The 26453-nt window shown below is 41.2% G+C and overlaps 3 protein-coding genes across 7 annotated transcripts; 1 reads left to right on the top strand and 2 right to left on the bottom strand.

The window, feature by feature from the left end:
- On the bottom strand, positions 1-3175 carry LOC111272386 (GEL complex subunit OPTI). Of its 2 annotated transcripts, none has more exons than XM_022853822.2 (3): positions 2731-3175; positions 1516-1619; positions 1-1228 (listed from the first exon to the last, which is right to left on the bottom strand). In XM_022853822.2, exons 1-3 carry the CDS (start codon positions 2848-2850, stop codon positions 1042-1044), a joined length of 411 nt encoding a protein of 136 aa, XP_022709557.1. In that variant the 5' UTR covers positions 2851-3175; the 3' UTR covers positions 1-1041. The 2 variants fall into 2 exon arrangements, with proteins under 2 accessions (XP_022709557.1, XP_086829376.1); XM_086973250.1 differs by having other exon boundaries at positions 1516-1771; positions 2731-2853.
- Positions 3176-3195: 20 nt separating this feature from the next.
- Positions 3196-8057, top strand: LOC111272385 (uncharacterized). Of its 3 annotated transcripts, none has more exons than XM_022853817.2 (5): positions 3196-3280; positions 4279-4500; positions 5831-5975; positions 6400-6559; positions 6714-8057. In XM_022853817.2, exons 1-5 carry the CDS (start codon positions 3229-3231, stop codon positions 7014-7016), a joined length of 882 nt encoding a protein of 293 aa, XP_022709552.1. In that variant the 5' UTR covers positions 3196-3228; the 3' UTR covers positions 7017-8057. The 3 variants fall into 3 exon arrangements, with proteins under 3 accessions (XP_022709552.1, XP_022709553.1, XP_022709554.1); XM_022853818.2 differs by lacking the exon at positions 3196-3280 and adding an exon at positions 3312-3531; XM_022853819.2 differs by lacking the exon at positions 3196-3280 and adding an exon at positions 3926-3947.
- A 121-nt stretch (positions 8058-8178) lies between these two features.
- LOC111272383 (uncharacterized) lies at positions 8179-18357 on the bottom strand. Of its 2 annotated transcripts, none has more exons than XM_022853815.2 (5): positions 16998-18357; positions 16252-16532; positions 10018-10595; positions 9070-9715; positions 8179-8716 (listed from the first exon to the last, which is right to left on the bottom strand). In XM_022853815.2, the coding sequence occupies exons 2-5, from the start codon at positions 16527-16529 to the stop codon at positions 8497-8499; spliced, it is 1722 nt and encodes a 573-aa protein (XP_022709550.1). In that variant the 5' UTR covers positions 16530-16532; positions 16998-18357; the 3' UTR covers positions 8179-8496. The 2 variants fall into 2 exon arrangements, with proteins under 2 accessions (XP_022709550.1, XP_022709551.1); XM_022853816.2 differs by having other exon boundaries at positions 8596-8716; positions 9154-9715.
- Positions 18358-26453: the final 8096 nt, after the last annotated feature.

The raw sequence follows: 26453 nt of genomic DNA, 5'->3' as shown, positions 1-26453 counted from the left end.
TAGAAATCTTTAAAAATCCCAATACGTTTATTACATTATATTATAATGACATGCAGCACTTTAATATAGTTCTATTACGATATTTTGGGTCGCTTATATTACATTTGCCTCGACACAACGTCGGCAGAGTTTTAACACCCCTCTATTTTGCTGTTTGGCCCACCTGCCAACTTTAACCCATCAGTTGTCGTTCCATTCGTTGTACGTCACTTTTCTCTTAACAGTACACCCCCTATCCTATATTTATTTTATTAGCCCTTATTATGAAGAACTTTACCTTCCCACTAGTTCATTGCAACTTACTGGAAATATTCATGGTGTTATATAGATCCACTGTTATGATTCCATTAATACTCTTGTCCATATTTGTGTAAAAATTTTCCTAGAAAAAAATTTTCTTTCTTTGCTAGAATTTTTCGCGGCGTCACAAACGTTCTAATATTTGCTTTATCCATGTATTCGATGCAGATATTCTCTTCACAAGGTCGTTCCAGGACAGTTGCTCACATTACATCCCATTGAACATTGTTGAAGGTGTGAAATGTGGTCTGAGCAAGTACTAACGTAGAAAATATGGGTAAATCTTATGGGCAAGACTGCTGTGCAAGGTGATAGTCGTCGTCGTCGTCGTCAATATCCAATCCCCTGGCCTTTTTGAATTGAACTCGTACAGCAGCTACTTATAAGTATACGCGCTTTGTCAGAGATCTTCCACGCATTCTCGCAAAATATGACAAATAAGATTGTACCACGAAAAAAAAAAACACACGCTTAAACCTCATTCGTTCTTATAAACCTTTTCGACGTTTAAAATTATCGAACTACAAGAAAGATACCTACTTTTTGCAGTTTACTAAGTTAGTCATTTTCAGCTGGATGCAAATAGCAATGACGTAAAAATTCGGCAAGGAAAAAATGTAATATTTTATCGTTGTTAAACAATAATATTATTGTTCTCAGTGACGACATATACACCAAATATCAGAATAAGAAAGTACGATTTTTTATATCTATTTGACAGAGTAATTACTATATAGAATATTATGCTAAACTTGGGTCATCTGCATGAAGACCGGTGTAGACTATAATCCATGAAACGAGAAATCCAGCAAACGTAGTCATAAATCCTTCCTTAGCGAACTCCCACGAATCGCCGAAGTCTTCTTCATCCACTTGCTGAAAGTACGATGCGTAGATGTATACAAGCGCTGTGTTCACCATGCAGAAGCTGAAAAGGTCGACGCAAAAGTAGAAATCCGAATGGACATGTAAGATTTAATAGTGTGGTGGATTTAGTCTGAGCATTTTCTAAGGCTGTCTTCCACGTACGCTAGCCGAAAACATGCGTACCTTTCACTGAACACGAACCGAGTGTGGCGGTACCTATAGTAATCTTTATGCTTCGCTTTTTTAATGGCTATTCGGAAAGACACTAGCTTGTAATTCTTTGTTCATTCGGGGTAACTATTGTTCGGTGCCAACAAGCAAGTTACGTGGTGTGCAATCGGTACTTACAGGACAATCCCGATAATTCCCTTGAGTGGAAGAACGCCCCAGATGATACCTATTATGACAGCGAACAACTGCCGAAGCCAGAAGATAACGTCTAAAAATTCTTCCTGTAAAGCATAATCCGTTTGTTTGTGTGCAACACGGTATTCTCCAATCCACGAACGACCGTCGTGAGATTTTGTGATCCGAATGCCAGCGGGACAAAACAGAAGAAGTTCCCATGCGTTAGCATATACCATTTTCAAATCGGGGCATGTGTCTAAATAAGGGCAAGCAGATGTACAGTACAATACTCTAATTGCTATAGTCGTCATCGTCATATATTATTTGCAGATCGCTTCTACCATGTACAACCTATATATATCTGCTTTATTGATTAAGGTTGGACGGCATGGTAAATCTCACGGAAAACAAAAGCTCGCATGAACGCACGATCAATCGAGATACGATAGAAAAAAAAAATCAGCAGAGATATTACCATATCAAAGAGACTGCCGGAAGCCGAAAACGTATGCGCTTTACTGAGTTTTCCATTAGTTTTCTTTCGAATAAATATATGAATACAATTAGGAATTGCTTGCTGCTTAGTTAGAAGCAGTGCTTTCTGAGTATATCGCAACATTGTATTGTTCTGTGACCAACCAAATTGGAGGATAACATATCTGGAATTAGAAAGATATCCGCGAGAGTACATGCAATGGGAAAACCATATTAATTCTTCGCTAAAGTTCCAAACAAACAAAAACCTGTCCCGCAGCATAACATAAACAGGCCGGTCATCTGCATAATTTGCAATACCGTAAAGCATGTCGTTCTTCGCGCATTGTTATGGCTGATCGGCGATTCGGAGAGAATCGATCTCAGCAGAGACATACAGAGTGAAAAAGACGTTTGAACATCGACATTTTAGGCTTACAACAGTGTAGCACGTCTCAGAAATGCTTTAAAATCGACCGATATGTGGACGTACTGATCTATTGATCTTCAATAACCTGCTTCTAGTTAACAAAAAAAAAAGGCTTTGTTGTGAGTGTTGTACACACTCACACAGTGGGGTTCTACTAGATCTCTTCACTCGTCGCACAAAATTTGAATTTGCTACTGATTAGCGTCTGTTTTCAAATGTGGAGAACAAACAGAAGTAAATTCGCTTTTGTATTATCAAATAAATTAGAGGAAGTAAAAGGCACTGCAACGCAGTTCCCGTACGCGACTCACCTTATCCGGCCAGTCTGAATTGGCTGTAAGGATTCTCTGATAAAGGGGTGGAACTTCTGCGGGATCCTTTTTGCGGATACTATTGGCGCGCTGCCTCACATTACCTGTTGTGGCACTCATATCGTTTGAAACACGTTTCACACACGCACGGAGGGCAGCAGGACTTCTGGAACCTGACCACTTACTTCAGACAGTTGTACACAGTGTCCTGACTACAATCAACGGTAGTTCTATCGTGGCTAGGCAAAAGGGTTTGTGCACGGTGAGAAATCCCGGTGCCTGCTACCAATGGAGTACTGGACCAGGAGGTAAATTTTGAAACGACCCGGGTTTCACCGTAGAAAAATAAAAGACAAAATGCCAGTTGTTGTATCCTTAAGTAGAAACTGGACCAAACGGAGGGTAACAAAAGTACAGTGAAGACAGACGCAGCCGCTCCGCTTGAGGTTTACTCCTCGTCCAACACAACAAGTCGACGGAGCCGGACGAATTTCTTAGATGGCTAGATGGAGCAACCATACCGAAATGTACCCGAACAACCGGAAAAGAGGTATAAGTTTTCGAGTTCCTTGCTGAAATCGTTACAACTTGGATAGTGTGGATCGTTTGAAATTTATTAACAACAGTGTAGCCTGTAATATATAATATCTAAGCAACGCCCAAACATGGCTTATTTTATGTCTGTGTTGGACCTTAAACGTGCTAACTGACGGAAGCCCTCTCTGTCGAATCATGTGCTTGAATCAATAACCAGACACAGATGACACAAATGTTTGAAAAGTCTGAACATCGGTAGCAGCTGTAAGTATAAATGAAGAGAGATCTTTATAGAATTATTTTTCAATGTATATAAAATATAACGTTGGGTCGATAAAGTGCATTACTTGGTCACCTAAATAAAACGTGATTAGTAATGTGAAAATTTTAATTTAGAGCCCTGCGCGATGATTGTCTATGAATCAGTAGTTGTTAAGGTGGGTTCTAGCTGATTTTTTGGCCCAGAAGCGGAATCTAGTAAGTGGCTTTGATTCAAAGCTGTATTCCATAGTTTTCGCTTATGAGTTTTGAAAAAACATAGCTTGTTTTTTATCCGTTTCGGTATCTGTAGGCCGCTACCGGCGTCCACGTCAACGGTTCGGTCAACCCAAGTTTGTTACAGCAATTTTGAATAATTGTATAAAATTTTACCAACAAAAACGGATAAAATCATCTATTAGGTAACTATTAGGTAAACAAAAGCGACTTCCACTTGAAGCCAGACTCTGGAATAAACGCCGCAAACTGGAACTAATTTGTTTATATTAATTACGTTGTAGAAGTTCGAAATATGGCTCCCAAACTAAAATCCATGGAAATGCTTCATAAGCATGAGTTCGCCTGTGGTTTTAGATGCGAATTCCTACTGAAAGATAGATATCTTAAGTGTTTTAAAGGTATTGCTAATTAAACAAATGCCAAATAATTAGTCACGACTATTCCATGTTACATGAAACTCCTATTATTTCTACCGATACAATAATAGCCAATGAAATGTTCGTTCTTTTTTAGAGTGTCATCGAAGCACGGCGGTGGAATTGAAATTAGTCATGGCCTTGGAACAGGGTCTGGTCCTATTACGACGTCTTCTCGACTCCTTGAGTTCGGCCGGCCTTGTCGAATTCGAGCTTGTACCTCCTTCAAGTGTCAGTTCAGTAGATATTGGTGTTGTCGAGTCAGCGTTACATACGTTCGCGCAGGGGATCGTGCAGTTCGTCAATGAAAAGCCATTACGTAAGCAATCTCTGAGGTGTTATGGCGGTCTCGCATACCTCGAGCTCTCATCTCTCGTCATTCGTCCTCGACAGATCCATTAGTTTATTATATAATCATATCGTACGTAGCGTAGACTTCAATTACGATAGGTAAATTTAGCTTTAGGTTAAATAGAAGCCAGAGGTCTGTCTGGAAGAACTAAGTATTAATAAACTAGCGACAAGGTTAGCTCTATGGTGGGTAAATAAAAGGGCTGATGAGACAAAAATGGCTTACCATTGTATTTTAGAACCATATACTTTTGTGCGATTCGACTAAATATAGTACGCGTACAGTATGTTTAAAAAGAATAAAGAGTACACGTACCAAATACCAAGTTATATATATTCATTGTATTAAACCACAATGGTCACATGTCACTGGATATAGATGGCCATGTGTCGTTGGCGAGGGTTCACAGTAGAGGAAAGTAAAGTCGGCTTACTTGGATTGCTTAAACATTATAAAGAAGCCAAATGTTGCGAAAGCCGTAAAGTAGCTCTTAGAATTGCACGTCATGCACGACCATGTAGTTTCAATGGTACTCTCCACGTACATACTGTTGGCATCGCATCGATCAGCAGTATGAGCGATATAATGACTTTTTTACTTTCAGCCAACGCAAGGTACGAAATTTAAAAAAATTTTGGTAGACGGTCAAAACTTATATGACATCTAAGTTGGCTCACCTCGCCGTAGCGCTTGAATAGAAATGGCGAGATCATCGAAAGGGGACTTAAAATTTCATTCAATTGGTCCTAACATAGAGAATCAAGTCGCATACATTTCTTGCAACGCGTTACTCGTCTTTCTTTTATTCTTTAGATTGCCCCTGACAACCGGCTTCGCAAAAGGCAGTTGTCATATAATTTTACCTATTGCTGCTTTCGATGGCTATTGTTAAGCTTAAGAAGAGAGCTGTCGGAATACAGTATACTATATATCAGGGTGTTTACTACCATCGTTTTTTTGTGGATGAAAAATTGCTCTCTGTTATTCGAGGTTGAAGTTTTTATTAACATATTTTGTCTAATTGAAAAATACTTGCCACCAAATGCATGTGTCCCAATATTTTCTTAAACAATCAACATAGTTTGAAATTGTGTAATACTTGAAAAAATGATATACTGCGCAATGTAAAGCACCATACAATCGAAAGGACTATCATGCTAAATAGGTACTTGATAAGTCTCGATTTATCTCCAAAAGTATTGTATCGTAGGGTAAACTTTGCGACCTCTAACGGATAAACCACGAGTAATGTCTGATTTATCTTTTATATCTCTTCCTATTACTTGCCTTATATCAGATCTTGGACAGGTTCAGATCAAGGCTGCCAGTCGAGAGGTTCTTGAAGGCCGCATTCAGGCCTTTGTACACCGCAAAGAGCTTGAACGCGAAGCTATGCTATCATATATAGAAGAGGGCCAGTGCTCAAGAACTGTACCATTCAGGTAAGGATAATAATTTTGTTTATGATAATTACTTAGGTGATTGAATATATGTTTTTGTGGTCTTCTTAAGTGTAAGGTGTAAACAAAGGCAGTTTTCGCATGATGTTCGTATTTTGTAATCCGTAAACAGAATTATCCAAAAGAGTAGCTAAAAATCGATTGTGGTAAGCTCGTGCATAGTATCATCTGTGCTGGTAGAATTACAAAATAGCCCGTGTCAGGGTTCTCGTGTGGTCCGCATCAGGCTATTTTTCTTGCGTTATTTTAATTAGTCATGCTATAGTCTTAAACTATTTTTACACTCGTTATCGACTGATATCCAGTTACCGATTATAGAGTACCTGGAGGAGCATTCACGAATTTAGCAAATGCAAAGAATGTAGCTTTTAATTATTTGCTAGTTGACGTGTCTGACAAAAATCAGGTATCGCCGCATCAGCGTGGAGCAAGTCAACAACGAAGTGGGCCCGCAGGATCTGGATAAACCTTTTCCTGTCAACGTTGGTCGCGAAGAGTCGAGTCTCCTTGAAGACAGACTTTCCACGGTTGAAAAACACCTCGGATTATCAAAACTGAATCAGCAGGTATGTATAATAACATGTTAAGAGGTTGCATACGAATTCACGTTAAAGCGTGCTGATATTCAGGTTTGACTCTTTCATTACTTTAAGTGTTACTGCCAAATATATATCTTAGCTGATAAAAAAAATGCTAAATGACCTTATTCTGTGCTTCCAGACAAGTTCTGCTGGCGTCTCTGCGGTGACAAGGTCAAATCGAAACGGCGCATCGACTGTGGCACCTGGGATTTCGACTGGGAGTGGTTCAACCTCTGGAGGATCATCGTTCCGCCGGACTTCGTCGGAAAGTATCCTCGAGAAACCTGGCAAATGTCCGACGTGTATGAGAACCACACGTGAAGAAGTAAACGGGAACCTGAAATCCTTGGAGCTTCTACACCGAATGAAAGCAATTGAAGATCGCCTCCTTTATCTTGAGTCGGTTTCGCCGGAATATGGCACAATGATACAAACAACCTAAGCTATCTAGTCGCACTGCACACGACAACCCCATGTTGTGAATGCGGCATATACAAAGATGTATATATTGTATCCTATTGCCCTATGATCTAATCTCTAATTGTTTAAATCGAACAGAGCTATACGCAGATCATCAATAAAATCATAAGTTTGCTGCCGGGTGTGTCTGTGTGTCCAACTACCTTATTCTTTAAACCAAAAACACTATATTTTTACGATCTCACGAGGTAACATACTGCTATGCGAGGGGAGATCTCGTCAAGGCGTACGTACAAACTTTAGATATTTTCGAGGTAAATATTTTAGAAGGGAACATATATATATATATATATATATATATCGAGATTGTAAGGAACGAAAGAAGCACACTGTTAATAGTTAGTTGTTTTTGATGTTGGTTTTCTTCCATGTATCATCGTGAAATCTTAGCGATTTTGCTTGCATTTTGCGCCGAGTAGGCTCTTTTTTAAAGTGTCGCCCAGAAGGCCTATGTCGGCTTTAAGAACTATTCACAGGCACTGGCAAAAAAGAGCCTGTAGCAAGGTTTTAGATTTTTCCATAGTTTGAGGAAAATGCGTCGTTTCAAAAACTGGACTTCGCTACTGAGTACGCTTCTGAGACTGTGGGCCTCTCACCTCTAGATTCTTGGATCTTGTAAGCTTGTAGCAAAATTTGACGAAGTAAAACTGGCCAATAGAATACGTGCAGATTATAAATTATATAAAGTACGCATTAGATTTATCGTCAGAAAATTCGATATTTTTATGCTTTCAGATGTTTCGTCTCTGTAGGCTACTACTGAAATACTACGCACCTGTTCCGATAATATGCAAACGAGATCTTAGGACTATGTTATCTAATACAAAATTTAACCGTCCTAATGAACAGTCGAGCATAAAATATGAAATCTGTATCTTCCTTAAAAACGTTTTTTTGTGAAGCCCGGTACGTTCACTGCAATTTTGTAATTTATTAATTTAATTTTCAATGTTCTTGTCACAAACGGAATCATTCTAGATAAATAAATGCCTTTTTTCGGTGAGTGTTTTTATTATCATTTTTTAACTACCTTCGGAAATCAGGTATCAGGTAACTATATTACATAACACAGACGCCCTTTTATTTATAGAAATTTACCATTGAATATGGCAAGTGTCACCTTGTATTTACAATGATGATGTGGATGTGTGCAAAAAATACCTAGAAAGTATACGTAGTATACATTAGTAGCATAATATTGTCATATAATATAGTTACCATTTATATATATTAGACATAAATTATATGAACAATTCATTGGTTCTTTAGGATACTATTACTCTTTTTTTCGCCTGCGTTGAACTCGTGGATGGGTATACATAAATATAATGGCCTACTCAGCTGAGGTGACGTACCGAGTTTATAGAATAAGACTTATCCGGCGACATATACACAACTTATGTCCATGAATAAATATAGGATAAAGGATAAAAAATAAAAGGTTATGAATAGTTCGGATATTCAGAAGGGGCTTGTAAGACGCTGTGATGGCTTACGAAGGTTCCGTGCTGCGGCGCAATGAGGGATTCGTACGGACACTGGTCGTCATGGCTCATTCGATGTTGGGCGTATAATGACGTCGGGTGAGTCATTCGGGACGGATATATTTGATGACTCATCTGCGGGCTTTCCGACGCCGAAATTCCATCCAGAGGATGATATCTGCAAATTAAGTGGGTACAATGTGAACTTTACTACGAAATCACATAGATCTCTCTGGGCTGGCGTTTCTGTTTTCGAGCGCATTTATCTAGGGTATATATGATGGAAGACACCTTAGATAGCTTGGCTTTAACGGTCTTTGCAGGACATGTCGTTCCTGAATATACTCATATAAGGAGCAGCCCTTTGCTTTGGTCTTGAACAACTTGGCTTACTCCTTTTTTATTGCCGACCTTCGCCTACTCTTTACGCCTTTGTAGGGTGCGTAACTATTAATGGGATAGGGAAATAATGAAGCATTATCTAAACGAGGCGCCCTACCTTCGTTATATTCAAAAACCATACGATCTCACCTAGACGCCACAGCTGTTGCTTGTTGATGCATCTGCAATTGGTGTTGTTGAAATTGGCTTGATAGAGAAGTGTCCAATTCGTACCATCGATCCACAGCTCTGTAGTCTAAGACGGGTTGACCATTAGCGCCAGCGGTGGGTTTACCACGCAGAAAAAGACTGCGTGGCATTATGGCTGGACTTTCTAGAGATGGCGGTAGGGGTGATGGTGCCGTGGTAGCAACGGTGGGCGTCGGAGAGGACGGCGAATATAAAGGCGAATGATGCGCCGAAGAAAACACGGGACTCGTCGATGTCCGATGACTATTCAATTGCGGAACCAAATTCTGGGTTGAGCCAGTAGTTCTATGGTGACAGGGCGTTGAACTTGCAGTTGGATGATTATTGGCAGTGGAATTTGTTTGAGGATAAGTAGGTGAACTAGTTAAATGTCGCGTCGGCAACGGACGATAAAACATCTTGCTGGATTTATAGTTTATCAAATGTTGACCATGAGTGGAGTGTGATGTGTGGCCGTAGATTGGCAAAACGGCAGAGTTGCAAAGAGGCATTGGGGACGTAGCTCCATCTGGTGGCTGGGGCGTGAGCGAAGTCGATGAACGCGAGTCACAACCGTCTCCTCCTCCTCCTCCTCCTCCTCCTTCTCCTACGCAAATCATTTGTGTGAAGTAAAATCAAGACGTTCAGGGATATTGTAAGAAGGCAAAAAGAAAAAGGAATATGATGGTTGTAACTTAGTTCTTATTTTTACATCATCACAGAATAAAGTCTAAAGGCACATACTATATGCAAACAAAAAGAGCTTAGTTCTAGTAATGAACAACACGTTCTAAGCGGTGTGAGAATTACGATGCTGGATTGAAGATTTTTTTTCATAACATGCGGTTTCCTGGTGGGGTTTACGTGATCAGTTTCTCGGTCTATAATCCCCTCCCCCCCCCCCTTTACCTTCAAAAGCGATCCGTCTATTTGTCGTATCTCCGGCGGAGGAAACTGTGTTGCTATGATACGACGTCCATGTGTCGTGCAAATCATTCGTCTGAGTATAACTCGAAGCAGTGGACTCCGGTGCCGTTGTGACGTAGGGAAATGACATTGGTAAACTGCCAAGCGAGCCGAACGTTTTGTTCGGCTCTATGGTGAAAGCTGGATGACTATCCACCTCGAAGGGTCGACTCCTGTTTGGCGATGCCGATGGGTCCACGGCAGCTTGACACAGCGCATCGTTACTAGGAGCGCCTTGGAGAGATTTTTTTTTATTTTGTTGAATAGAATTGTTACAATTGCTACTAATGGAGCTATCAGTGTTCTTGCTATTTGGTTTTGGCCGAAAGTAATTCATCTTGCTGGAACCAGGTTGTGAAGCGCCATTGGATCTCTGAGTGAGATTTTGCCTAGGAGTGGCCTCTTCGCTCTTAGCTTTCCGCCGTGGCTGGTATTTGTAATTAGGATATTCTTTTTTATGAAGACTTCGTAACCTTTCAGCTTCTTCGACAAATGGCCGTTTTTCGTCTTCGGTCAATTTTCTAAAAGAAAAGGCCAAAACAAAGCAAACGACAAAACACATCTCATATAGAGTAGCAAGTAATACTATATTTTACACGGTTCATCAAATAACTGTATGATACATTAAAAATTCACGAATTTCGTTAAAACGATGTAAATGGAGAGTCTCCAACCGCAGATGAACTTCATAAGGAAAAACGTAACAGCAGCTAATATTTTTTAGATATAGAACGAAGCTACGGAAGCTACGTCACCCGTAGCCTTAATGAAGATTCCAACGTTTAAATCAGTTATGGCTGATTGACAATCGATTGTGATTCACCAATGTTAGCTAGAAGCTAACATTACAGCAGTCGATGCTATATAAAAGTAATACAGTAAAAGGTTATTCTATACAAATATTGTTAGATGATTATTTAAAAGACACCCAGGCGACTCTTATGAGGGTTCATTCCATTATCATTCCCCGAACATAACTAGACAGTCTAAATGTAGGATCGCTAATTTTCAGCTCTATATTAAGATTAGACGCTGCGTAGCTCCTACTAAAAAGGCTCAAACAAAAGCAGGCCTCAAACAAATCTAAATGGAAATTTCAGCACCGAGAGCATGCCAAAGAATTGTTAGATAATTCTATCGCCTGTATTTTTATGTTAGTTCATCGTATAATACTGTACCCGTGTCCTTATATAGATAAGATATATATATCGATAAGACATAACTTTTTTTGCAATATATCCGTGCTACACTTTTTGCCTAAATTTACAATGAACGCTCTTTTAGCCTAACCAATTTCTTTTCATCCGTTTGAATACCTTGAAGGAAGACTTGACATATAGTACATTTGGTGAGCCCTAAAGTTATAGCTATTATTCTGATATGATTCCGACCTCGGATTGTCTTGGCTATCGTTAAATCAATTACGGTGCTGATGCCAGTTGCCAACCTATGTTTTACCAGTTCGAATACTGTTTAAATTTTTATTTACCACGTATAAATAGAAGAAGGAGCGTGGCTTCAAACCCTTTGTTTACATCCTTTTTACAGTGAAAGGTGCCGCATATCAACAAATTCAAAGCTTGTTAACAAAGTTAGCTTGCATGGTCCTTAATAAGGTAACATGTTTATTATTTGTAACTACATTTTGCTGGTAATAAACTATTCAATCCAGATAATAAATTCTATTTTTTTTTTCATTACATATAGCTGTCGTTAAAATGGCCAACTGATGCTGGTCAACTCAAAGCGTTTCACAGCCCCGCGTTTAGAGACAGGCGTTGCAACGGACCTCCTCTGGTAAAGGATAAATAAAAGGGTTAAACGTGTTTTGCTTATACGTTTCAACAAATACGATAGCGAGCGCGATCGATAATTAGAAACAGAATAAACAAAACCTTCTCAAGGTTGAATTTACACCTTCTTCTCTTCCTGATTTTGCCCCAAAACCGATTTGCAAATTGAGAAAATGCCATAACCAAAATGTTTGGACTACCTAAAAATGTAAAGTAGTATAGTCTTCATTAGCCTTTTCAGGTGACACGTTTAGTTATATGACCCCTATGCAATGCAATGCAACTTTAATTTGTTCTCTAAGCAGACATGAAGAACAGTCATACATTTCCCTAGCTCTGGTTGAATTGAAGTTCAAGTTATTGTAGCCCATAATTGGCGAATAAATTATTAGAGAGAGAGAGAGAGGAAGTGAGAGCCTGCTGCAACTCTGGGCAGTTGTATCTCGTCTACATGTTGGGAATTTTGGGTTGTTTATATTCCTCACGTACTATAAACTACTTCCAAAAGTTCTTCCTATAATTACTATCCTTTTTATTATGCTAAACTAATAATAAAAAAACATGGTCATTACTTTGGGTGATAATTAGTTTCGAATAAGTAAAGCGCTGTTGTAAAAATAAGTGTAAAAGCGGTGGCCCCATTCTTTGCTTGGAAAATTTGTATACTTCGATTAAGAACGTGCAGATGTGTACCTATGGATAAATAGCAGCATAAGACTAGGGTTTTGCTTTTCTCGCTTGTTAAGAGCCGACTGCCAACAATAAGATTTCAGTGCAGATAAATGCTAAGTGCTTCTTTGCAATACAATTTGGTAAGTTGCTATAGTTTGTATGACATAATTCGACCTGGTTCCCATGCGATACCACACCGAAACAGCATTAGGTAAGCATAATACAGTTATCGAGAAAAAATGACGCTGTTTGTTTCTGAAAGGACTGGCCATTTTGAGCTGACGAGATCCCAGCACAGCGAGCTTCTCTTTTGAAAAACAAAATCTAAGCTTAATGTTTAAGCTTACGGCGATGAGGCAACGAAGATATTCTCGACAGCAGGCACATTGGATGTCCTGTTAAGAATATCTAAGTACATCACGAATTTGCTTTTTTATCGAACCTTCATATCAATGCAGAAGATCATCTCCGTCAAATTATCCTATCATGCTTATCGGTAAACAACCTGTCCCTTCTAGAGTGTAATGGGACTTTTAAAATACAATATCGCTACCGAAAATTCCCTGTAAAATGCATTATCCAGATCTGCAAGACTAGATGATCCTGTTCGTCTGGTCTTTTCATTAGTGAGTGGTGTTCGTAATTCCCATATTCATCTCGTAGTCCTAAATGATAGGTTTTTGGGCTAAACCTTATTATACCCCCCAGGTACCTTAAGTACTTTTTAGACCAAGGAAAAAACAGAAATCAATGCCGACGTACGAGATCATTGAAAAACATAATTCAAACAAAAGATCTATTTATACTAAAAACATCGTAAAATTAATTAAATTTAGAGAAACTAATTTAGCTAGAATCTATCGTTCGAAAGATGCGCGCCACTGAAAAATTAAATTTCGCGAATGGATTTTTTGTTTGCTAAAGTCTGTCCTATTATAATGCTGTAGTATCTAAGGCAATGTCTAGCCGTAACATCGAACGTAAAACTCGAACTATTTATTTATAGTTAAGGAAAAATTATTTTAGGGCCATCCGACGGTGTGGCTAGTCTTCAACGCAAACTCAATACATATCATATGAAAACCTTGAAGTGTTTTATAACTAAAAGAGTTGACAATGAGCTAAATACGTTCAGCAGAACTAGTCATCAAACAATGTATAGCATGGCATTTATTAGTTATTACTTGATAGCATAAATAGCTCCATTGTATCTGCACACGTATGGAATAACTTCCTAAGTGTTGTATCTAGGTAGCCCTGTGGGGCAATCGTTTTTTACAGTTAGTAATTTTACCAGTTCATCTAAGCCCTCATGAAGTTAATCGAAGCTATCTGCTTGAAATATATTCGACATCGTAGTTGACACACGGACGTATTTCATGTGTTTTATATTTGGAATTTACGAATTTCCTGGGTTTATTTGTTTGTCCAGACCCCTAAGAAGATTGACGTACTCAGCTTAGATTTTCCTGCCGGTTAAGATCCTCATAATGTATTATTATATGTAATTTCTCCACAGCTGATCTTATCTGCTTCTTCTTAATATTTCCTAAACAAATGTGTTTAGCTTTAAGTCCGCTTTTGTCACGCTTCTATGCCAAATCATGCAATACATTTTTATTACATTTAAATTCTTTTCCGAAAGCATAATATTGTACGTCTACTATTTTAAATTATTTCCAAGAAGCTCTTAAATATACAAGGACTTTACCATCATCGTCTTTAGTCCCTGTGGCGCGTAACCGTACTCGTATCTCTGATAAACTTCATTGGTCGGTATAGCAAGACGTCCACTAGATTTTGTCTAAAGAAGAGGTTCGTAAAAAAAGAACAAAGGTGTAGCTGCGGAGTGCGTATATCAGAATGGGAGCTGTCATATTAACTTCACTACAGTTCGATGATCGTAAATTAATGTCACGTAGTAGGAGGATTTTTCATGTTAACCATTGAACATATTTTCAGCAGTCTTGAAATCATGTAGGTGCAGATTGACCCGCATTGGGTTCAAAGTCGGGCGGGTCTATCCACTGGTCTTTGGAACAAGATTAGATTCCTGCGCACACATAATATGCGCAGCTTTAGGTCAGCCAGACCCAACACACGAGGCACTACCTTAAGCGAAGTTGGCTCAAGTGACGACCTCAAAACGATAATACTTGAGTTTTGCCAAACAACTTACTGAGCGTGAGATAGACGCATCTGCATCATTATAAGTTAGCGGTGTTTCTTCTGCGCCAACCTTCTTTGTTAAGCAGTAGGTCGTCCACTACGGTAGTCAACATTTGAATGCTATTTTTTTCGCTGAAGTATCATGTTTACGCGAAGAAAGTTCGAGCGTACCGTCTCCGCTGCTACGAGCGATTTATAGTACTTGAGGCTGAAACAGCTGCAACAATACGAGGCCCACGCCCATGACTCTGATCGGCATTAGGAAACTCGGAAGACGTAATACGCATCGCATCTTCCTAATGTCAACTGTAATATACGGGTCTTTAAGGCGTTTTGCGTGACATAATAGCTAGCAAAGAGCTTTCTCCTGTTCCATTGCTTTGGCGGCTTCAAGATAATAACAGTAACTGATTTATAAGGGTTATTTATTTTAGAAGAATGTATGCACAGATGAGATCCTTTGGATTCAAAGCAAAACTATACATGTTTACACATTCGACAATAGCAACAAACTAACCGAATGGTAAGAATCACAGCTTGTTCTAGCAAGATGAAGGGAAATGCCAGCTCTGTGTTGAAATCGAAAGAGCAGGAGGATACGGGCAGCTAGTATACAAATTAAACTTGGTTCCTCTATTTCATTTTCATGCCGATAAACAGGTGCCATGTAGAGAAAACTAGAATATCTACATAGTCACAAGGGTACAGCTCTTCAATCGAAGGGCCATCTTACCAGCTCCACTAGAAAATGGGAGAAGTGGTCACATGCCACATCTTAACCGTCTTCAAAAGAGCTTTATTTTTGCGAGTTGACTACTTACCTCGTAGCTTCGTTGTATAAGAGTGTATGATCGTTCCCAAAATGGTGGGCATCCGCCGAGGCCCAAGTTAACTTCAGATACATCGGCTTCATTTTTCTCGCTTTACGTCTCTCACACACCGCTCTCGTATGTTTACTCTTTTCATACTGAGATAACAGCCCCGGTAGACTAACTAGTGAACCTGCTAGGTAGTCATCTAAGAGGCCCAATCGACCGTCTATAGTAGATATTCCGATGATTACTGAATGGATTTAGAGATCAAGGTCAATTAGAATCCTTCGCGCCCAAATAGTAATGTGCCGAAATGTGAGGAAGGGCTCGAAAACTCTGACTTTTAGGAAAAAAAAAAACCACAATTTTTCATTATGTCAAAAATAAAGCAATATGTACTGTAGACCCAAATTTTGATATTGTATACAGGAAGACAAGAAATTAGCAATGTAAAGTATGGTGAAATTAATTGTATGGTGACTCAACCCGCCCGAAATGATGAGTGGGAACACTGATTACAGCTATGAATAGAGAATGGCCACTAGGTTTTTCGCGTCTACCAGTACAAGCAAGCTGCCCTAGGTAGCAAGTCTACAAGAACGAAGCTACGAGTAGAAAATAATGTCACACTAAATTAAAACCTTTAAGAAACTGACATGTCCAGACATTTGCTACACGACGTGTAAACCCTATATCGGCGGCACTAGTTGAACATAAACAAAGTTGCTTACTTCCAAAGTCTGCCCAACGTTTTTGAAAGTTCCGCGTTATGTAGGCTTTTGTGATGATCGGATAATTTACGGCGGGCAGCCTGGGCCCATACCATGAACGCGTTCATGGGTCGCTTGATATGCAATCGTTTTTTTTGCGACGCTAGCGAAGGTTTACGGATCGCCGAGACTGGCAGCACGAGGGTCCAATCGAATCCCGATAGGACGCGTTCAACCGCTGATTCGACATCAGCCACCGGTGATACCATTGCCGTTGGAATGAGCGATGAGGTTTCCATTGTCTGGAATTGCCAACGAAGTCCAGAAATGAGAGGAACGTTTTACTGAGGTAATCCGTTAGGTCGGCTGAACTGCTAATTATTTCGGTGACTTAGTACATATATTGAATTGTGTAAGCATCTATCCAAACCAACACACCCATACACGCATATATAAATAAACAAGTTTTAAAGAAGCGCTTCTACTCGGATGTCCCAGGATGGCACTTATGATGGAATGATTCTTATCTTTCCTTGATTGTATTTAATACCGCTCGATCTAATCATTAGCAGCAATCTTGTTCAATCTCAGATAAATCTTGCTTCAGTCAGTTATTGTTAAGACCACAGCGGAGGCCGATCAGGCCACACGACGTTATCATCCACTACGTCCTAATATGGTCGTACGCTGATGATACAATGTGCCTACAAACAAATCAAGATTATTCATAGCAATTGATTTTGTCTCATACAGCGGCATATATTTACATTGTTTGTGGTTCAGCACGTTCAGATGAGCCATGAACTTGTGGAATATACCGCTCAAGCCTGCATCGACCCCGGCACATTAACTGGTACAAAATAAACCCGAATGACTTGGAGTACGACAGAAGTGCGATAGCTGTCGCCGTAGTGTGTGCTTTACAGCGACGGGCTTTTCCGGCACCATGTCCTTCGAAGCTCGCTTCTACCTTTGGCTCTCGCCGTCTGACGTAACACCACTTTGTCTGTGATTATTGATCAGCTCATTCACCCGGTTTTTCTAGTGCTAGGTAAGGACAACGTTCGTGTTCTACACTGCATCTACGACGACTCTTTCACGGTCGGGGCGACGGGAACGCTGATGACCCTAACTTCAGCACCGTCCTCGATGAGAGGCTTAAGCCGACAGCGCACCGATCGACACTCGAACACAACAATACCCAAACGACACACTTCCACAACAAGGACAGGAGTAAGGCCAGCAGGAGCAGCAGGCGTGCGCCAAAGAACAGGTAAAAACAACCACAAACGGCTAACAATTACGACAGTGGCAAAGGCTTTACGCACATCAACAAGCGGCAGAACATCAGCAGCGGAGGCAGCTGCTGCTTAAATATAAGTATGAACGACAGTTTGCGTTCGGCCCCATCTCTAACAACACTGTCCCGCAGATTATGTGGGGCACGGAGCCCACAGAACTGAAACGACGGCAAGAAGTTGTCGCGGCTACTCGAAGTAACTGCAGCATTGATAATATTGGTTGTACTCGTTGTTGTATAAGTGCAAGAGTCGCTTGTCACAGTGTTGTTACGATATTGATACTGCTGTTGCTGCTAGAGGCAGCGTGCTTCATAGAAGGCGCGTGCTGTATGCTTCGAGCACACTGACCGGGGAGAACAACGCCAACTCGTCACCCTCCTTCTTTTCGCAATTCTTTGTGTGCAGCAGCAATCTACGAAGGTCCACGAATCGGCCGTAGGCTCGATCAATTTTGTCTGTTCAGGCGAAACTGGACGCAATCGTCCAAAGCCTCTTCCACTGGAAAGGGAAAGGCGTCCACTGCGACTACCCGCAACTACACGTCACACGAAACTTCAGCGGACATAGGCCCTGCGATTAGAAGGCTGGGATGGTCAAGCAGCAGCGTATACAACAACAAATGAGATGCAGTGGCCCATACGATATAGACAATATTCGTTGGCACGATCACGATTTTTGCTGCGAGAGATACAAGCGTACCTGGTTGGTGTGCGTCAGGACTATCGTCTAACGCTGGCCAGCACTGCGCGACACAGCGCTTGAACAACAGCCGACTTTGTTCACTAGGCTATTAGTGACGCTGGCTGTAAAGGTGCCAGCAGCAATAGGCTCTTCTTCTTTCTGGCTGGAAGAAAACTGTGCTAGACGCACGTCGTTTTCGTCTTACAGACAGCGGCGACAGTGGCTACCACAGCAGTAATAGTAGTAAGCGTGCATCTCAGTTGACGCTGTTAAAATTAACAGCAGTAGATAAGTGTTAGCACGAGTGCTGTGGAGGTTGATGCGTCTACTGGCGGGGTTACGCCTCAGTAGAATTACGGTGGTGTTCAGCTAATCTTCATAGGCCATAGCTGTACATCGTCTTCTTTCTCCATCTCCGCTTCCTACCGTCTCCGTCTTCCCAGATTCTGTCCTGTATTGGCTTTGGGCGGCCAGAGTAACGTGAGAGAAATAGCCATATATATGTAGATATATATATAGAGACAGAGAGAGAAAGGGGAATCAACACGTATCGGCGCGCTCAGTGCTGTGGTGTTTCCCGTTGCCGGTCGCGTTTGTATAGCTCGCTCTTTCGCCCCGTCTCCCGTTCTCCTGCTTCGTTGGACTCTTGTCTGCGGCCGTGACTGCCCCTGGCGGCGCCGCCGCCGTCGCGACAGCTGCCGTGATCGTCAACAGCACATTGGCACACAGTCTTAAGAAAGCATACATTCTGTAGCCTAGCTAGATATCCAGCAGCACCGTAAGAGCTGTCGTCTCGACGCTCGTAGGCGCACATGGTCTACAAAGTGGTAGCAGGTAGACAGACCGCTTGGTGGTGGAACCGGTATTCGTGGTTGGCCTATTGCGTATGCTGGTGAGAGACCGGAGTCGATTCATCCAGCCAGGCATTCGGTGAAGCAGCGTTGTGGCCGCCGTCGCAACGATCACTACCGCTGCAACTGCTACGACAGCCAATCGACGACTGCATTTTCGCGAGGAAGTTGTTGCTGGTGCTATTTTTTGTTCATCTGTTGACTCTCCAGCACTTTTTTCTTTCGGCTCACCAGCGTCTCCGTTTCGTCCCTCTTTCTTTTCGTTCATATCGAAACCGGCGGCAATACAAGCACTGCGATGAGGCTAATGGCGCCACCGTTACTGCAGACGACGCTCACAGGTTGGTTACCCTAACGTGACATATGCTGCTGGTATAATGCGAACCCCGCATTACTGTCAGTCTGGCAGGCAACGTTAGCACTCGCTGGATGACAGGCCCGAGTCAACGTATGCTACGCGCAAGACGCCGACAGGAGGCTGGCATGGCAGGGAGAAGTAAAGAGAGATGATACTCTATGTCTTCAAGAATCCCGAGAGTAACTAGCAGACGGCGAAGCCGGCCGGCCGGCAGGCAGGCAGGTAGGTCTGGCTGCCTGCGTCGCTTGCTGTCTGGGGCAAGGGGCGGGCACTCGAGAAAGCGAGACATTCGCCTGTGCTTCCTAAGCAGCTAGCTGATTTGTGGACGCTAGCCGCTGCACTGACAATGGGCGGACCGAAACAGCTAATGAGATGTAGACAGAGTCGCAGGTGGCGCTGATGTTGGGCCAGCCAGAAGACGCCGGGAAGATTGCTCCGCGTCTGCAGCACCTGACGTTTCCCGCGAGCAACACCAAAAGGACACCAAAGGACAGGGCGAAAAACAACGGAAGGCGCGCACAAGCGAAGCGGTTCGCGCGCGCTCATCACTGTCTGTCCTCGTGATGGGATTGGCAACGACTATTGAGAAGCACAGGCTCCGCGGAGACATAACAGCAGCGGCTGCGGTGGCAGTGACGGCAGTCAACCATGAAAACTCGAGTCGCTGTAACCACAGTAGTAGTAGTAGTAGTAGTAGTAGTAGATAGTGATGTGATTAATTGTCATTAAGCTATTCTCGTCCAAATCGAGAGCGATGGCTGTTGTTTCGACTGCTGCCACCACTAATCAAAGTAGAACAATTCACGATAAGTGAATGGAAGCATGACTTTCGTCGGGACCTAGTTGTCAGCCAAATCGGCATGAGCCCCGTCCGGCGTTTCTATCTCGGCGTTTTAGCAGGACGATTGTTCTTCGCACTAGAAGATAGCAGTGCTTATATTTCAGTAGCAGAGTTACGTTGCGGAGGTGGTAAAAACGGTGATAAAACGAGATAGTGCAGCTGGCTGACCGTCGAGAGAACTCAAATAGGAAGGTGCTGTCGCAGCTAGAGGATAATGATTTCCAGAGACGGATTTGTCCTGATGATGCCGATGCAGGAAATGGCAGTACAATCCGCGTATTGAGAAGTCCGGCTGAACTGGGATACAGCTAGCAGGCGACTCAATAAATTAACATCCATCTGAACGAATGGCTGACAAAAAGGTGCACCTAATCAGGCAACGTGGGTCTATTTCAAGCATTAAGAACTTGCTCGGTTCATCATATTTGTAAGAGATCCGTCTACTATTTGTATATATAATATCTCTTTTACCTTCAAAAGTTTTAGCAACAACTTACAATTGATATTTAATATGTAGATAAACGTCTATGAGTTTTCTCCAAATTCAAGCCACTAAGTATGCTAAACATGCGACAAACGCTTAGTTAATGCGTTCAAAAACTAAAGATAACAATAATGTCACGTATTGTCCCATAAGTCTAATAGAAAACAAATAATCGTACCTACCAAATGGGTCTCTATGTGTAGAACGCTCTAGTGTCCAAGCGACCCCATAGTCGGCCCAGATTTTGATGAAAAATTCAACCTGAGACCTAGCTTGACGATGTATATATATATATATATATATATATATATGCATACATATGGAACATGGTTGCAATTTACGGTAATATTCCATCATACATAGTAATGATCAGAAATGAAAGTTTACATCATTATGTAGATCGGAACAGACAGGTCGTGTGCAAGCGGTAATAACCTGTCAGAAGTTAGCGACGACAAATACAATTTTCTACATTCACTCATGCATTGAATTAGATTCGGATAGAATGGAACGCAAGCTTCTAAGTTACCTACACTTCGACAGATCTTATATTGCAAACACATCTTCAAATACCAAATTGAAAAGAAGGGTAGCTTGCAATATCAATTAACTGAGAAGGCCTTTCCCCCTGCTGGCCTAACGATTCTCCAAGTTCGATATATGTCAGCTGCAGCCTCAATTATAGATTAATAACAACAATCGAGGGCGTCTAAAATGTGCTGCGTAATGATTTTGTATGAGATCTCAATTTCTGCTTAACAGATTCCAAATACTGAAAGGGTCTCCATGGCTTTGTATTAAAAATCGTGATTAAATTCCACGTACCTCATCACCTATTCGAAAACTGAATGGATCTAATGTTTAACACACGTGTTCTCGGTATTATGCTTATTCTGCTCCATCTCAAGTTGATGAAGGGCATTTATTTTGCACCTTATCTTCCTTTCTTCATTAGAGAGTGCATACTTAACCTAATAAAAAAACGCTCGTCCTATTTTTTTTTCATAAAAAAGACATACAGCGCTCGATACTTTCCGACGAATTTGCTTCATTTTCAATTTCCATAAATTTATATTACTGTTGTAAGAAAGAAACTGAACAGTAAAGCCTCAGACTATGCACATGGATATATGTTAAATATAATTATATAGATATTATAGGAGAGTGATGATTTCGTTGATGAATATTTGAGCTAGTTCGTCCAACGGGGAAAGTATGTTGTCACGATAGATGCTATTAAGCGTTTTTGCTCTTCATAACAGTGTCCTAACGAGATTATCGTCTGTTTTTTTTTCTATGTCCAAGCAAGCAACTTAAGGCTACAGACGGGGGAACAAATAGAAACAACATCAAAGCGAAGATGACAGAGATGTCGTAGAATCAGAAACCATCAACACGCGTCAGTGGCGGTCGACGCGTTTCGTCTGACATCAGCGTGAAATACGTCCTTGTCGAACATTGAGGTGCAGCGCAGGCCAGTTCTGCTCGTACGAAACTCGTATATCAATCGATTTGACAATCTTTATGTTTTAGAATTTGGGAGCAAAGAGGGTTGGTCAGACGTTTTCGTCGTGTTTTTTTCTTTCTAAGCTAGCAGCACCAACGCACCTACTGAGCGCGTCGATAACGGAAGAAAGCACATCCGTGTGAATGAGTCTACCAAATGGACGAATGTCTTACTTACGTAAGCTTAAGTTCAAGATAGGACGAGACGAAAGGCGGTGAAGGTAACAGACTCTGGCGTAGCGAAGTTGAAATGCGTTCGTATCTTGGACAAAAACGATGGCATAACGCTGGCAACTTAACTTTGAGAATCTGTGTGTCTGATTTGCCTCAGTGGGATTAATGATAACAGCTGGAAATGTACCCCGCACTGTAGGCGCAATAGGTCTGCTCGTTTGCGTCAGTCTATATAACCATTTGAAGAGCTAAACGTACCTCTACACACACACATAACATATGCACATCTATATGAATGAATATGGCAATAAATCATGGTATTTTGTTTGCTTAAGTTTTTTTTTAACAGATTTCGATTGAACCAAAAGGATTTACCTTCACATAAAACTTACTTACCCCCTAATACAGGAGCGGAATAACCTGCCCCGCCTAGTTTCTCGTAAGCGAATTTTCGTAGTTTCTAAACCATCTGGTCGAAAAGAAAAACACCGAGAAAGAGCATCTATAACATCAAACCAACTATTTTATTTAAACATCACTTTATTGCTAAATAATCAGTTATAGGGATCGAAGCGGTGACTCGTTATTGTGACCACTGCGATCAGAAACAACATTTACATAGCTGTACATATGTATATAACAGTAATTCCATTAGTCAGGATACATCTCTTCCGACAAGTGCTTTCTTGTTAATATCTTGACTTACATGTAAAACGGCCGTTATCTTACAAAATAGTTAAAAAAAAAATAAATTCATAATTCTCAAGACGTGTGTGTATGGTCATAAACGGAAGACAACATCTTCATTTCAGCTGGTGTCGTTACCAGATATTATGCTTGTGTGGTAATTCTAGGTAGGCTAATAGGGCAACTAAAATCGTATGACATCTTTACTTGGCATGTAAACAAAGTACCGATGTTTCGACATAGCCCTCTATAGTATTTTGACGTCATTATGTTTTCGTCTGAAGTATCGTTCGCTTTTTTTATAGCGCGTATGGTGTCCGACTCGGGAACGCCGGAGAAGGACCACGCTTGGTTGTATAAGTTCTGAACAAGTCGATTCTATTAGAAATTTATCGACTGCGTGTCTGATGTGCTTGCGACTAGACAAAATACCAATGATGCATAACAATAGGTACACTGATAAAACAAAGGTATTTGACTAGCCGTTTTGTCTGATATTGAAGCTAAGTTTCACCTGTGAATTCATTCGGTATCAAACCTATTTTAGCCTGCTAGTCCTAATGTCCTACAGGCTTGAAGGAAGACTTACTGTATGAGGTTTTAGTTAAGGTCAAATGTAATATATTTATGAACACGATAAGCTGTAGGAAGAATGCCAAATAAAGACAATGTATTGGTACTTAGCTAGCTTTTTAGCAGAGGGGTCCGATCGAAACCTCTTGGCACATGTAAAAAATTGCTTATGCAAGGTTCTTGGAGGCACATCACTCGTATGAGATGGGATCGATGATTGGCCTTTGAAGCATTCTGCTTAAGTGGGTAGTTAAACAGCGTTATGGCCTACAGCAGTAAATGCAAACAAAGATATTATTGACTAGGTAATTTCGGTGGATTTCTTTAGCCAAGAACATAAACATAATTCAGCTCTTCTATACGATCAAAACCGCTGCACTATAATTCATCTGCTCACACGTTTACCCGAGCTGTAATGTTTATGTTTGCCTTGGAATGGCAAAACGTAGCCCAGGCAAACTTTTCTGTTATTGTAGCAGCGTCCTGAAAACTCTTCCGAGGTAACGACCCAGCTAACAAAGTTTCCAAGCAGCATAGTTTCTATTATGTAGGTAGGTATAGAAGGTTCGCTTCTTTTCAGCTATATCAATGTCAGTCGAACACAGCCTACTAAGGAATTAAGTATGCTCAATGTGCTTCTAGCTACAAACAGAGGCCCCTCAAGTAGTTGAAAACTACTTGAGGGGCAAGACGTCATTGCGCATGCTCAATCAATGATATTATCATAAATGAAGATGACTATAACAAAAGATATCACTCTATAAAACAATTTCTTCACGTGAATTTCAAGCTGCGTTCTGACAGACCGCTTCGACCTCATTATTACCCATCGGTCACAGCGAATGGCCGATGTAGTGCGATACAGTTCTAAGTAGCTACACTCTGACAGTGTACACGGTACGAGCTGTCACAGTCAGCAGTTCCTGTTGCGTCCTGCTATCTCAAAGGATACTTTGTAGCCATTTGCAGAACTCTAACAAGGAGCCACACCACCGTCGGCACAACGACAGTCAATATCACGCACAAATAGTATCGGCCACGAAATATATCTTATCGACCGGCTTCGTCCACGTGCTAAGGACCGCGTCAATAGCCGAGGTCAACAACAGTAGGACAACAATTCCTACTAAAATATTTGCTTCAACGTTCGGCCTGTAGTTTGACTGGAGCGGTCGCTCTGCCCTGTCCCCGCGCGATCGTCAATTACCATCATTTTTCTCGTTCTTTATTTGTACTGCGCGCGTTTTGTGCTGATTCGTGTATTGGCCTGTACATGACCGGTTCGTAAGAGGTCGCACACCACCACAGCATTAACATATTATATCTCCTAGATGGCAGCAAATCTAAACTGAAGCAGGTAACTGCATCTTTATTGTACTGTCTATCTTCTTGTTACAGGTAGATGAAAGGTATATACCGTATTATTGGCTGTTTTCCGCCTAACAAGTGCGGCCACTGCCATATTAGTCTGTGATGCAAGTATATGAAGGATTATTGCCTTTATATTATAGTATTTGTCCAGCTATGTATTCGAAACGGCGGTTAATCCCGGTAAAAGCTGCATGAGCACTTTTGACTAGCAGGATATTATATGATTTCTGAATTGAACTACTCTCAGATCAAGTAAAAAAGGAGACGCTTTTGAGATCTGTGGGAGCAACATCACCCTCTTTAGGTAAGAACGTTTTGAAGGAATTTCGCTGAACCTTTACGGTGGAGCTGGGGGGCGCAATCGAAGTAGGCCTGCATTGTTGAAAAAAAACCAGAAGAAATTTACGTGGCGAAAAAAGTAAGCTCACGGTTGAAGCGCAGTGGAATAGGGGTATATCTTAAAAGCAACAGTGGCGCCGTTCAGTGTCATTCGTTGCCGCATAAATAATTAAAGTCATAAAAATAGAAATAAAGCAAGGTTCTCCAATCGTCCCCTGTTACTCTCGATTTCTAGAGCTCAGACTCAGAGACGTAGGCGCCAGTTCTGGCTCATGGTCATTGCCTAGCTGGAACAGTCAGTGTGGTGATGCCTTCATTTTGCAATAGTAAATACAGCCTATAATTATCCTCGATGGCCTATTTCTTCTTCGTATTTAAATTACTATTGGCATACCTATTTCCACCTCAGCCTCAGCTGCCTACGTATGCATTCGAAGGTGGAACGAGAGACCTTACGGTTGGCTAAGGACACGCCCTGCAGTAAAAAAACAACAAGGTCATTATTTCAATTGAAAATGATTCAAACTCGTTTTAATCGAAGGTCTACCAGATTTCTCTGACAGCGTAAAACTATTGTAAGTAATCAGTAACTATTGTCTTAGTAATCTGTGCGATACAGCATTGTTTTTTGTATCGAACGTATTCTAGCTCCATAGTCCTTTTTCGGTCAAGGTAGTTGAGAAATATCAGTCCTTCTCCATTATTCCATTTTTGTGCACGCAATATGACCGGTTCAGGGAAAAAGGATAGGGCAGTTCTCCTATACTCGATATAGTTTATTAACGCCGATCACCCAGCATCAACAATATAATATAGAATATACAAGGTGTGTATAGCTATTTAGTGCGGTTCACTTTATTTGGTAGTTTCCGAGCAGCACGAATCCAGCGATCATTGCGTGAGATAATAACGTGTTCTCCATTGTTGCTAGTCGAACAAATGAAGATATGTTCAGATGTCAACTTGAAGATCGCTTTGATGCACATAGAAACAAGGTTTCCAAAAGACTTTTTTGACGCTATGCTGTAGTACGAGACGCGTGTGAAGACTATATATA

This window comes from Varroa jacobsoni, unplaced genomic scaffold (genome assembly GCF_002532875.2).
Source record: "Varroa jacobsoni isolate VJ856 unplaced genomic scaffold, vjacob_1.0 contig02124, whole genome shotgun sequence".
In the NCBI taxonomy this organism is placed as follows: Eukaryota; Metazoa; Arthropoda; class Arachnida; order Mesostigmata; family Varroidae; genus Varroa; species Varroa jacobsoni.
The sequence above is the reverse complement of the archived record's forward strand: the minus strand, read 5'-3'. Positions and strand labels throughout refer to the sequence as shown.